Source organism: Populus alba, chromosome 2, assembly GCF_005239225.2.
Source record: "Populus alba chromosome 2, ASM523922v2, whole genome shotgun sequence".
Taxonomy (NCBI): domain Eukaryota; kingdom Viridiplantae; phylum Streptophyta; class Magnoliopsida; order Malpighiales; family Salicaceae; genus Populus; species Populus alba.
In genome coordinates, this window is record NC_133285.1 from 3163600 (window position 1) to 3177246 (window position 13647).

At 34.4% G+C, this 13647-nt stretch overlaps 1 protein-coding gene and 1 pseudogene across 1 annotated transcript; both read left to right on the forward strand.

Annotated features, from left to right (window-relative positions):
• Positions 1 to 365: 365 nt before the first annotated feature.
• LOC118049429 (cytochrome P450 94A2-like) lies at positions 366 to 2066 on the forward strand (annotated as a pseudogene).
• A 4944-nt stretch (positions 2067 to 7010) lies between these two features.
• Positions 7011 to 8790, forward strand: LOC118049430 (cytochrome P450 94A2). Its single transcript, XM_035059429.2, has one exon. The coding sequence runs from the start codon at positions 7093 to 7095 to the stop codon at positions 8620 to 8622; it is 1530 nt and encodes a 509-aa protein (XP_034915320.1). The 5' UTR covers positions 7011 to 7092; the 3' UTR covers positions 8623 to 8790.
• Positions 8791 to 13647: the final 4857 nt, after the last annotated feature.

Sequence of the window (13647 nt, forward strand, 5' to 3'; positions counted from 1 at the left end):
TAAAATATCTACTAAATTATTTACATAGTTTGTGTAGCTTGTCTAAACCAAATCTGGATCTAATAATATTAGACGATTAATCAAAAGCTTAGATCCGATCGTGTCGGCTACACCATATTCCAGAGGGGCCTGGCTTCCAAAAGAAGTAGTAATTCCATTTGATAATATAGGAGGAGACCATTATTTTTTATCCTGAAATGAGTAGCATAACCGAGTCTATCTGATCAGATCTGTAGGGGAGTCCATGGAGCTTAATTACAAAGACATAGTGATCCTCATAGGTTCTTCTGTTGGAAAATGAGATCATAGACCAAAGAATCCATCAATCAGCTTCCTTTGACGGCATTGCCACCGATCACCAGACCATGTCTATTATTGAGCTGTTATGCATCAGAATATTCCTTGTTGTCAATTTGATTCGACTCTCAAGATACTTTCTATCTCACCAAAAAAGATCTCTACTTTAGGAGGGACAATTCCAAAGCATCATCAAAATCCAAAAGATTTCCCAAATCTCCCAAAATCATACCCATTTTGTCAATTGGGATCCTCTGTGGCCAATCTTTGCCAATAAAAACCGAGACATCCAATGGACATCAGATCTTATCCAAAACTCCCCCACCGCCACTGTTGTTCTCCACCGTTTCTTGGATGATAGCCGTGTCCATATAGGAAACCCAGCAAATGTCCAACATATACTTAAAACTCAGTTTCACAACTATGCGAAAGGCGGCATAGCTCGGTGAATTCTCTTCGATTTTCTCGGAAACGGTATCTTTAACATTGATGGCGATTCTTGGAAGTTTCAAAGGAAACTTTCCAGCAATGAATTCAACACCAAATCACTGCGTAAATTCGTCGAGACCGTTGTCGATGCTGAACTCTCTCAACGCTTGATCCCGATTCTCTCCGCCGCTGCTGCTCACAATAGCAGTTCTTGATTTGCAAGACATACTTCAAAGATTCGCTTTTGACAACATATGCAATATCGCTTTCGGATTCGACCCTGCATACTTGCTGCCTGATCTCCCTGAAGCAGAATTTGCAAAAACTTTCGATGACGCTGCCAATATAAGCAGCCAGAGGTTCGATTCAGTGTTCCCCTATCTTTGGAAGATTAAAAGGTTCCTGAATATTGGATCAGAGAAACGCCTCAAAGAAGCATCCTCTCAACTACGTGAGTTCGCCAAAAACATCATCAAAGAAAAGAAGCAAGAACTCAGCAAAAAATCATCACTCGAATCAGTCGATCTATTATCCCGGTTCTTGAGCTCTGGTCATTCTGATGAAGACTTTGTCACTGATATAGTCATCAGTTTTATACTAGCTGGCCGGGACACGACTTCTGCTGCCTTAACATGGTATTTCTGGCTACTCTCTCAGAACCAAGAAGTGGAGAAGGAAGTGCTTAGGGAAATAAAAGAGAAATCGGAGAGTCCAGTTTATGAAGAAGTTAAGGACATGGTTTACACACATGCTTCTTTATGTGAGAGCATGAGGCTGTACCCTCCTGTCCCAATAGATGGCAAGGTTGCAAAGCACGACGATGTTTTGCCTGATGGGACTGTGGTTAAGAAGGGTATGAGAGTGTGTTACCATCCCTATGCAATGGGGAGGCTCGAGGTGTTGTGGGGTTCAGATTGGGAAAAGTTCAAGCCAGAGAGGTGGCTGGAGGGTGCTGCCGATGGAGCTAATTATAGGAATGGGAAGTGGAGTTTTGTGGGGAGGGACCCGTATACCTACCCTGTTTTTCAGGCTGGGCCAAGGATTTGTTTGGGTAAGGACATGGCTTTCTTGCAAATGAAGAGGGTGGTGGCCGGGATATTACGGAGGTTTAAGGTTGTACCAGTGGCAGAGGATGGTTTTGAGCCCGAGTTTGTTGCTTATTTGACGGGCAAGATGAAGGGTGGTTTTCCTGTGAGGTTCGAAGAGAGAGCTGATTAAAGGGTAAGAATTCCCTTGATTTTCAGCACCTTTGAAGGGATAAATTGGTAGCTTGTTCCTCTCTGTGTTAATCTGCTTATTTTGATTAATTTTATGAGTTTTAAAATTAATAATTATATAAATTTTTAGTAATTTTAAGAGTTAACTCCAACATGAACCCAAAATGTAATTAATTGAGCTATTCAGAGGATTCTTGTGCCTCTATAATTAATTATTGAAATGTTGGATATATGCATAATGCATGGATGTTTAGCTGTTTGATATAAATAATTAGCATAATTCTATCATATATGTATTTTAAGTGAATTTGTTGGATTTGTTTTATTCAATTGTTGGTATTAATGATAAATAAATAAATATAACATATAGTTTGTTAATATATACACACGCACATTGAATAATACCCCACGACAATATTAAAATTTTGTACCTAATAAATATGTATGATTGTTGATTTTGATTTTGGTTATCATCCCACACGCAGTGCACATAACTTTCGCCATCCTTAAAATGTCCTTTTAGCTCAAATCAAATTATTCTGGCTAGATACAGGTCAGATTAGATTTTTTTATAAACATAAAATAAAAAATATTCAAGTATTTTTCCCAACAAAAAAATTTTTAGATTATGTATTGGTTAACCTGACGTTACTCCATCAACTTTATAAATCTAAAAATAATTTGAATAACTAATAAAAACATAATTTAACTAAAATATTAAATTTAAAATAATATATTTTTTTAATATTAAAACAACAACATAATGAGTCAACTCGAGTTAACCTTTTAAATTTATAATTTTTCTTATAAGACTATGACAACTTCTAGAAAGCAAATCGGAAAAAAAAAAAAATAATGATCTTAGTTTTTAATTAGGTCAATGATAAAAGATAAAATAAAAAAAATCAATTAAAAAAAGTTAAAAAACAACTAAAATTAACTCGAGTTAACTTGTCAAATTCACAACTCAAATCTAATAAAAAAAAAATAAACATGGTTTATTCCACTAATTTCAAAGAGGTCGTGCTTCATGAGTTTAAGAAACGGAGGACCTTCAATGGAGACCAAAGGAGAGTTAAGGATGGTGGAACTTAATATCTCTGCTACTGTTCACGGTGGGGTCCTTCAATACTGAGGTTCGTGGCCTGTCGGTCCTGGCAAGAAATTCTCTTTTTTGCATTCTAGGTTTGAATTTTAGTATATATATTTGTTACTCTCACGGTATCATAGTGATACACGTAAACTCTGAACATCTCGGATTATCAATAAAAAAAGAAAAAGGACCTTCAATGGAGACCAAAGGAGAGTTAAGGATGTCGGGACTTAATATCTCTGCTACTGTTCACGGTGGGGTCAAAGCGCTGCTGCTCATGGTTTGAACTAAACGGCCACCCATGGGTGAAGATAAAACTGTTTTTCACGGCTGAAAACTTCAGCTGCTGCTCACAACCGACATCGGTGCTGTGGCTGTTCTTCAATGGAGAAAACTAGAGAAACGAGGCTGTTGAATCTTGGACTGCTGCTGCTGGCAGAAGGCTGCTGCACAGATTTGTTGCCAAACAAAGCTAGGTCATGTCCTAAACTGGCAATCAAAAATCCTCTCCAGGGAAATATATATCTTGCTCCGAGGATCTTACTCACTAAATATTTATTTATTCGACTGTTAATTTCCATCCTAGCTTGCCAATAAGTGCCATATTGAAGCAATGTAAGTTACGAAGACCCATACCACCGTTGTCTTTTCTTCGACAAGGTCTATCCTATCCTTGTCACATGATGCCTTGTCCATTTTTTCCATTATTGCCCCACCAATAATTGTTCATCATTCTTTGCACCTCCTCGCATAAAGTAAAGGGCAGTAGAAAAACACCCATACTACAAGGTAGAAAGAGCTCGAGCGAAAGATATAATCATCTTTGTTTTCCCTGCTTTTGATAGCATGCGATTTCTCCATATCCTATCTCGAATGGAAGCAAACACTCTTTTTTTATTATTAATATTAATATGAGTATTTATATCAATTTGTATGCATCTTAACTAATCCTCACGAACTCTAAAATTAATAATCATATAAGCTTCTAGTAGTTTTAAGATTTATAAGACTTGAACTGATGACCTCTAAAAAATAAACTTAAAATTTAATCAGTTAAGCTATTCCTCTTCAAATTAAACACTGCACTTTTATTCCTATACCTGTAAGTGACAGGAAGCCTTTGATATCTTTCCCAGAGATGCAACAGGGAGAGGACTTCTATAATATCCAAAGTATAAAATCTACATTAGGCTTGACATTATTACTAAAGAAAATACAAAATTTATGAAAATTAAAGACATGACGGGAAGCAACTCATATTAAAAACTTGTTCGAAAATTGTGGTTGTTATTGTTTTTTAAAGTATATTTTTATTTAAAAATATATCAAAATAATATTTTTATTATTTTTTAAAAATTATTTTTAATATCAGCACATTAAAATAATCTAAAAACACTAAAATATATCTAAAAAAATAAAATAAAAAATTAAATTTTTTTAAATACATTTTCAAGATATAAAAACATACAACAACTAAGACGCAGAAACTACTATCGTGAGCATTCGCTCTGGAAAAAGAAATGTTAGTCAGCAACCAGTTAATTATAAAATAATATAAAATTTCTCGAAGTGGCATAGTGGATTTAAAAGCTGCGTACATCCATGACGGCTACAGCAAGAAGAAGAGAACACATTTGCAACGTTTATTTTTCTTTTCGGTGCAGCAGTTGCCACTATCTTGAAGAGTCGATTTGTGTATCTGTAATGTTTCCATTCCTACATGTGCTTTTGAAGTACCTGTCAGTGGGGTCCACACCTTTATTAATTTAATGATTCCAAGCTCACACATGTCACATGAAAAACGTGGCGCAGAAAAAAAGCTTCTTTCCATGAAGTGGTAGTGCACTAGTCACGTAGCTCCTGGGGTTTTAAATTAATTTATAATATCATAGAAAAAACCGCTAGAATGATGGATTTGTTCTTCGATATTATGACTTTTTTTAATTCAAAAATCAGAAGATATTATGTACACTGAAAAAGGTTGGAAAGAATGGTAAAAATTATTTTTTAAAATATATTAAAATAATATATATTTTTTTAAAAAAAAATTATTTTTTACATCAGCACATTAAAATAATTTAAAAACATTAAAAATATATTAATTTAAAGTAAAAAAAATTAATTTTTTTCAATAGTGCTTTCCGATCGCAGTGCTAAACACTGCATTAATAAAATAAATTAAAAAATATATGAACTGATAAAATAAAATAAAAAGCTAATTAAATACTAGAATGAAAAACTTCTATTAAAATATAAATATACATGCAAATATTTCACTATGGCTATCCTTTTTATTTCATATATTTTATTTTAGAGGTTAGCTATGGTAGCCAAGAACAAAAAAAAAATTATTTTTACAAATACATGATGAAAATATAATTTATTTATATAAAATATATATATAAAAAAATTAAAAATAGGTTACAAGTGTTATAAAATTAAAAAAATAAAAAGGTGAACAGAAAATTTAAAAAATTAGAGAGTATTAGTTAAAATTTCAATAAAAAATAATCAAAGGTAAAAAATAAATAAAAAGGAGGGAGGTTATTAATTAATTTTTTTTTTTTATCAAAAGTTGAAAGAAAGAGGTTGGGTTTTGTTGGGCTAGGCTTGTTTTGTTTTTTAGAGAGAGGACCACACGTCAAGCATCTTGTCGCTTGTTGACCTATTTTACAATCATTTCTAGTGATTAAAAAATTAGGGTATGAGTTTTTAGATTTTAAAATTTATTTTTTAACTTGTTTTTATATGAAAATACCTAAAAAAACATCATAAAAATCTTGATAAACTCATTATTAATCACAAAACAACCTCTAATCACTCCAAAACAAATACAAAAAAAGATAAATGGATCATGCTCTATTTTTGCTGGCATGGTTATTGAGAAGAAAAACACCTTTATTAAACTTCTATAAAAAAGATGAAGCTATTGACGAATCAATCTTTTTTATAGTTGGAATGTAATTACCGATATTTTTAAATAACTTCTTATTTTATCATTTCTCAACATCCAATAATCAAAACTTGAAGAAGTAAAGTTTGATGTGTATATAAAACATGAATTGCTAGAACAACATGGATAAAACCAAAACTTGAAGAAAGTAAAGTTTGATATTATATAAAACATGAATTTCTAGAACATCATGGATCAGGTGTTACAAAATTCAAAATCCCAAAATCAAATTAAATTTTTTCATGTCGAATCTAATGGAGCATGTTTTGTTGAACGAGGACCAATTTTAATAAAGAATAAAAACTTTAAATAAAGCTTGTTATTTATTAAAGTTGATTCTCATAGTTTTTTTTTTATTTTTAACCCCAATTAAATTATGATTTCTCATAATCAAAACCCGAATCATTTTTAAAAACCTTGATGAAATTGTAAGGAATAAAAATTCAATCATCGACAAAAAATGACAAAAAAAACAGAGAGCATGTTTCGTATGAATAATAAAAGCGTTTGTGAGGTGTGTTCCATTGACTTCCCCCACATCTTTTAGATATTTCTGTAATAATTTCTTCATAAAAAGCTTTTATAAATAATTTAACAATAACACTACTAAGAAGAAGAAGAAGAATTATTATTAAAGTCAACCGCACATCCTTTTACCTAGAGTAGGCGAAGCAAGATTCAAAACTGCCCGCAGGCGTATATAAAATAAAAAAGCTGCCGGTCCCATGTATATGTGAGGATAAGGCTTCGTTGTTTGTGCGGTGCACCGGGCACCAAAAAAAAAAAAAAAAGAGTAAAAAGTAAAAAGTAAAGTTGAGTTTTGAGTATGGAATTTTTTTTAAAAAAAAATTAATAAAAATAATTTTTAATTTTGTGTATAATTGAATTATACGTAACCATAACCTCAGCCACAAAAAAAAATTAAAAGGAATATCCTTGCCAGCTTGATGACATAAGTAATGACATCATTATTATTTTTTCTTTCGCAAGTCCATCGAGCTTATAAATAGCAGCTCAAATTTCACGTAGATGTATCGACACACACACACATTCCTAGGGTACCAGAAGACACCACTCGTTAGTACCATTTACCAGACCAAAGCATGTCTTTTACCGAGCTCTTAGCATCGATTTCCCTTTTACTGCTCCCAATCTTCTTCTATCTCACCAAAAGTTCCAAGTCCAAAGCATCATCAATATCAAATCCCAATGCCCCGAAATCATACCCGCTAGTTGGATCCTCTTTAGCCATCTTTGCCAATAGAAACCGACGCATCCAATGGATATCAGATCTTATCCAAAACTCCCCCTCCGCCACTGTTGTTCTCCACCGTTTCTTCTTGGACGATAGCCATATTCTTACAGGAAACCCAGCAAATGTCCAGCATATGCTTAAGACCCAGTTTCACAACTATGAGAAAGGTAGCAAAACTCGTCGGATTCTCTTCGATTTTCTTGGAAACGGTATCTTTAACATTAATGGCGATTCTTGGAAGTTTCAAAGGAAACTTTCCAGCAATGAATTCAACACCAAATCACTGCGTAAATTCGTCGAGACCGTTGTCGATGCTGAACTCTCTCAACGCTTGATCCCGATTCTCTCCGCCGCTGCTGCTGATAATGCAGTTCTTGATTTGCAAGACATACTTCAAAGATTCGCTTTTGACAACATATGCCAGATCGCTTTCGGATACGACCCTGCATACTTGCTGCCTGATCTCCCTGAAGCAGAATTTGCAAAAACTTTCGATGACGCTGTCAACATAAGCAGCCAGAGGTTCAATTCTGTGTTCCCCTATCTTTGGAAGATTAAAAAGTTCTTGAATATTGGATCAGAGAAACGCCTCAAAGAAGCATCCTCTCAAATACGTGAGTTCGCCAAAAACATCATCAAAGAAAAGAAGCAAGAACTCAGCAAAAAATCATCACTCGAATCAGTCGATCTCTTATCCCGGTTCTTGAGCTCTGGCCATTCTGATGAAGACTTTGTCACTGATATTATCATCAGTTTTATACTAGCAGGCCGGGACACGACTTCTGCTGCCTTAACATGGTATTTCTGGCTACTCTCTCAGAACCAAGAAGTGGAGAAGGAAGTGCTTAGGGAAATAAAAGAGAAATCGGAGAGTCCAGTTTATGAAGAAGTTAAGGACATGGTTTACACACATGCTTCTTTGTGTGAGAGCATGAGGCTGTACCCTCCTGTCCCAATAGATAGCAAGGTTGCAAAGCACGACGATGTTTTGCCTGATGGGACTGTGGTTAAGAAAGGTTCGAGAGTGTGTTACCATCCCTACGCAATGGGGAGGCTCGAGGTGTTGTGGGGTTCAGATTGGGAAATGTTCAAGCCAGAGAGATGGCTGGAGAGTGCTGCCGATGGAGCTAATAAGAATGGGAAGTGGAGTTTTGTCGGTAGGGACCCGTTTACCTACCCTGTTTTTCAGGCTGGGCCAAGGATTTGTTTGGGTAAGGACATGGCTTTCTTGCAAATGAAGAGGGTGGTGGCCGGGATCTTACGGAGGTTTAAGGTCGTACCAGTGGCAGAGGATGGTTCTGAGCCCGTGTTTATTGCTGATTTGACGAGCAAGATGAAGGGTGGTTTTCCCGTGAGGTTCAAAGAGAGAGCTGATTAAAGAGCAAGAATTCCCTTGATTTTCATCACCTTTGTAGGGATAAATTGATAGCTTGTGCCTCTATAATTTATTGTTGATATAATGGATTTTATGCATGTATGCATGGATTTATAGATGTTTAGCCGTTTGATTATTGATATAATTAAAAGGTATGATTATTGATTTCGATTTTGGGACATCATCAATCCCACACAAAACGCATAAAATCACAGAGCATGCTACAAACAACCTGCATACCATGCCAGGAGGACCTCTCCCTCTTCCCAAGATGGACCCCATGCCTGCCCCCATATAACCAGACAGAGGTATAGTGCTCGGATTCCATCAACGCACGATCACTATTACGCCAGGCAATTGTCATTTTATTTATTCATGGCCAAGTGGTCATCTCCACGATGCGGTGGTGTCGCTGTCGAATATTTGCTAGATTCGATTTGAAAATTGCTTCGATTATTAAATAAGTCATAGTCAATCATTAATCATTAGATTAACTTTTTTTACTAAAATAAGTAAGGTTTAGTTTCTTTAACAAGATTTAAGTTACGATGTCAGAGATTTATGCCTTTCTATCCGCTCAAGTCAAGATAATCAGGGCAACTTCTCTTCTGATAATTATATGATTGAAGAGACCGAGACTTCCCTTTTTTTAGCTGGTGAAAAGTGTTTTCTTGAAAATTAATTTTTTTAACTTCTATTGTTTAACTATCTTATGAAAACGATTCAACGAGAATTCTTTTTTTATTTGTTAATCAACTCCTAGTAAGTTTCAAATTTTTCCGTCTTGTTTTTCTTATTCATATGACAAGCCACCAATAAATATACTTTTTTTTTTTTTTTTGTAAAATTAAAATTTTCATCACCATTCCTGCTAAAATAGATTTGTTCATACCAGTGACATTCAAATTTGCAATGTACATGCCACTGACTCTTGAAACACTTAATCTTAGATTTGTTCACTGACTTTGACTTGTAAGAAGTTGAAGATCATTGCCATATTCTTTTCCTCTTTTTTGATATTAAAAAAGTGATTTATCTTTAAATTTCTAACATGGTAAAAATCTACTGTTATTGTTATAGGTGCTGCTTTCTCCTCCTTGTCCATCTCTTTATGAGGTAGAAAGGTAATTATTAAATAAAACCCGTAAAGCTTGCTCCTCATTGTCTTGTTGATTCAACTTTTACTTATTAATTATCAAGGAACTTTGTGATTCATCAATGGAAAGTTTATCAATATCCTTAGCTTCCTCTATTGAACATGCAATAAAATTGAGTTTTGTGTTAATGATCGAAAAATTCTCTCAATGATGGTTATATCCACCGTTTTAGCATCATGAATTTGCATCTTACTAATGATTGTCATCATTCATTAAAAATAGTACATGACTAACTCTTTCATATTCATTACAAGCAATTAAAATTTTATTCTAAGTGTTTGAAGTTGCTACTTCTTTGCTTTAGTTGTTCTTTGGTACTTATTTCTCTTTGAATCCCAAATATCTTTGGAGATTTCCTTACAAAGAATGGTTTCTAAGATTAATCGGTCAATTTATTGGAAAAGATAATTCTTTGCGTTGAATTCTTTCAATCATTGCGTTTTTATCTCTATTCTTTTCACATTCGATTTTGTTGACCTGTATGGTATTTCAATTCAATTATTCATTGAGAAACGATTTATCAATACTTTTTTTATCTTAAAAAATTCTTCATTGACATGATTCAGTTATCACAATGACCATCAAAGCAAGGAATGGGCAGTTGAACAAAATTATCAGAAGCCAAGAAAAAAATAATTTTTTAAATTCTAGTTGCTTGAAACGTTGTGAGGCTGCTACTAGGAGGACTGTTGAACATTACTGTTGTGAGTGCTGTTGCACGTCTCGATGCTATGTGAAGGATAAACATTGATGGTTTAAATAACAAATCAAAGCTGCTACTTTGGAGGTTTTGTTGCTGCTGCAACTTTGTCTTCAAGGGAGAAAAGGGCTTCTAGTTCGTTTACGATTGCCAAAAACATTGTTGTGTTTTTTTTATTATCAAAGGGAGATAAAGGCTGTTGCGTTAACCTAAGCTCTGACACCAATTATTAAAAGTATAACACACATGTATTTGGATAAACCTCCCAAGCTTTATCGATAAATCACTCTTATCAACACACTCTTCCACATGAGTATTATTATGAGTACATAGCGGAGATTATTAATCCTCTAACTATCATAATCTAATAAAGATTTTAACTAACCAATTAAACAAGAATTTTAATAAACTAGTCTAACACAAATCCTTTTTCATAAAGATGCCTACATTAACTAGGATTTTTTATCTAACAAAAAAGTAAGACAATAAAATAAAAATAATTATGTTAAAAAATAATAAAGATAGTGTCCCAATATGTCAATCTCAAAGTAGAAAACTCTCCCTGCCTCTCGCCTATATATACAGTTCCATTTCCTCCCCTTCCCATCGCACCGGAAGAGAAAGGAAAGATGGCAGATGACTTTTGCACCGGTAAGCCACATAAAGCAGTACTCGGGAAACTTTCTGTTTAGAAATAAATTCGAGACAATTTATATTCCTCATCATTTACCATTTAGCTATGCAAATTTAATTTGGTGTGTTTATGTACACTAGAGCGCGAAAACTTTGCCAATATAATATACATGATCATATAAATATGCAGTTCTTTCTCCATGATAATTAATTGAGTATGTTTGGAAGTCTTTGCATAGTAGTTTTGCGTGATTAAAGCATCGAAAACTATTTTAAAATCTCTATTTAGCAACTTGAACTTTTACTGATAACTTTTTAAAGCCTACGTCTTCTATTCTTTGAATGATTAACCTTTTATATATTTTATCAATATCACTTGACCTTTCTTCTTACACTTGCCAAGGGTTGGGGCCATCCCATGCTGCCACACATTCAGCGTCGTCGCTTATAATTAATGGAGGAATAGCTTGAAGACAAAATGCCATGCAAGTAGCATAACACCTGTAGAGATTATGGGCGTAGCAAGATTGCAAAGGAGGACACCTCCGCCTGTAACGGTGTCTCAATTTAAACACTACGTACAAAATTGAACACGTCTGCAACGAGCAAAAATGCAAAAAAAAAAAAAAAAATAGAAAAAATCTTATTAAAAATAAATGCATCAAAGTCAAACAAAAACTGTATACAGAGGCCCTTTTTTAAGAACAAAAGCCAATGCATTAAATATTGGAGCATAAATAGGGCAAAGTCAATATATATGTTAACATTCAAAGATACCGGCTCAGATCTTGCTTTGAAAAGCAACCTAGCTAGCTATTGTATGTGTATATAATCTTCATCAAGGGGGCAACAACTCACTCAATTCTCAACACAATCAGCAGCCGGGCGAAGGGTGAGCAATGGCGTCTCGGTGTCCAGGTAAGGCTAAGGAAATTATGCACGCCCTTTTGTTTTCCTCTATGAGTTTGAAGTGTTATACATTGTGATAGCAAATATCATTATGATGGAAACTTTCAGGTAAGAGTTCGTGGCCAAAGCTGGTTAGGGCATATGGGGAGGCCGCGGCGGCTACCATTGAGAGAGAGAACAGAAATGTTGATGCAATTGTCTTGCGAGAAGGAACTCCAGTGACCAAGGATTTTAGGTGCAACAGGGTTTGGGTTTGGGTCAATGAACAAGGGGTTGTGACTCGAGTTCCTCAGATTGGCTAGGATATAGCACACTTATTAGTAGTCCACCGTTTTGGAGGGACATCACGAAAATTATCAAACAAAATCGGTAGCCATAATCATGAATAAATCGAGTTTTCATTTTCCTCTCTAAGCACATGTACATGTATTATGCTGTAATAAAGTTGATATCTTGGCCTGTTTGAATAAAACGTGTTCATTACTTTTTTGGTTAATGCTTTATATCATTCTTGAATTATAAATGTTGGAAACTTTGGGTTAAATTTAATTCACCTAACTGCTTCCCCTCCAAGGGGTGACTTTGCACTGCTTGCTATGTATGCTAATCTACTTTTCTCAAAACAAGAATGAAGGAGTCCGAATGTTGAAACTGGAATTTGATTCCCAGCTGGTGTATCAGTTTATATCGAGTAGCTAAAGGGACGAGGAGGTTGTCTGGTATAATCGTTGGGCAAAAACTAGAAATTTGCTCGGCAAAAACTGGGCGGTTAAACTTCTCATGTGGGCGGCGACTCGGTGTCGATGAGGCGAACTTTTAGGTGGATGGCTCCCGAATTTTGCAGTGGGCGCCCTTGATCATGACACTATGTTTTCCTAGAGGTCTCTCCTTTTCTTTTTAAATGATCATCGATCTATTTAGGGATTGGAGAGGAACACGAAAGAGACTGCTTATGTGTCTGGCCACTTTGGCCCTCCTGCAAACAAAAAGGTCATTCGTGTGTGGGGGGAGCTAGCTAGTTAGAACACCCGCTTGATGAATGAGGAGAAGCAACGGCTTGAAGAAGAAAGTAAACTAAAGGCAGATTGATATGATGCAATACAATCTGCGTGTATAGTTGAACAATTATATAAGGAGGTGACCATGAAAATGTAAAGTCTTCAATTTTTCGGATCCATTCTATTTGTTTCTCAAAATAAATATTAAAATTTTATTTTATATGATAACTTTTTAAAATATTATTGTATTATATAAAAATATTTAACTAGTAACAATTTCCTTTTGTTTTGGCATGATACAATATCATTAAAGCTTTTTATTAAAAATCCACATATAACTTGGAGAACCATCAAAAAAGGATGCAGTAGCTTGTAGATATTTGAGCTTAGAAGTTTATGGTAAGTTAAAATCTCAATGTTTTTAAGTTATTATTATTATTATATATATATATATATAATTTTTTTTTTGATTTATTTTCTTATTTTCTTAGAAAATATATAATACTTCATGTATAAAAGATATAGAGACAATTCTTTAACCCATCCAGAACTTAATTTATATTTATTGTTGGAGGCTGGATCCATTGGATCCGATAAAAATTAGATTTTTAATATCTTCAACACTTAACTG

Excerpts from the sequence above, each read along its gene's own strand:
- LOC118049430 (XM_035059429.2), top strand. The coding sequence starts at position 7,093 with ATGTCTTTTACCGAGCTCTTAGCATCGATTTCCCTTTTACTGCTCCCA.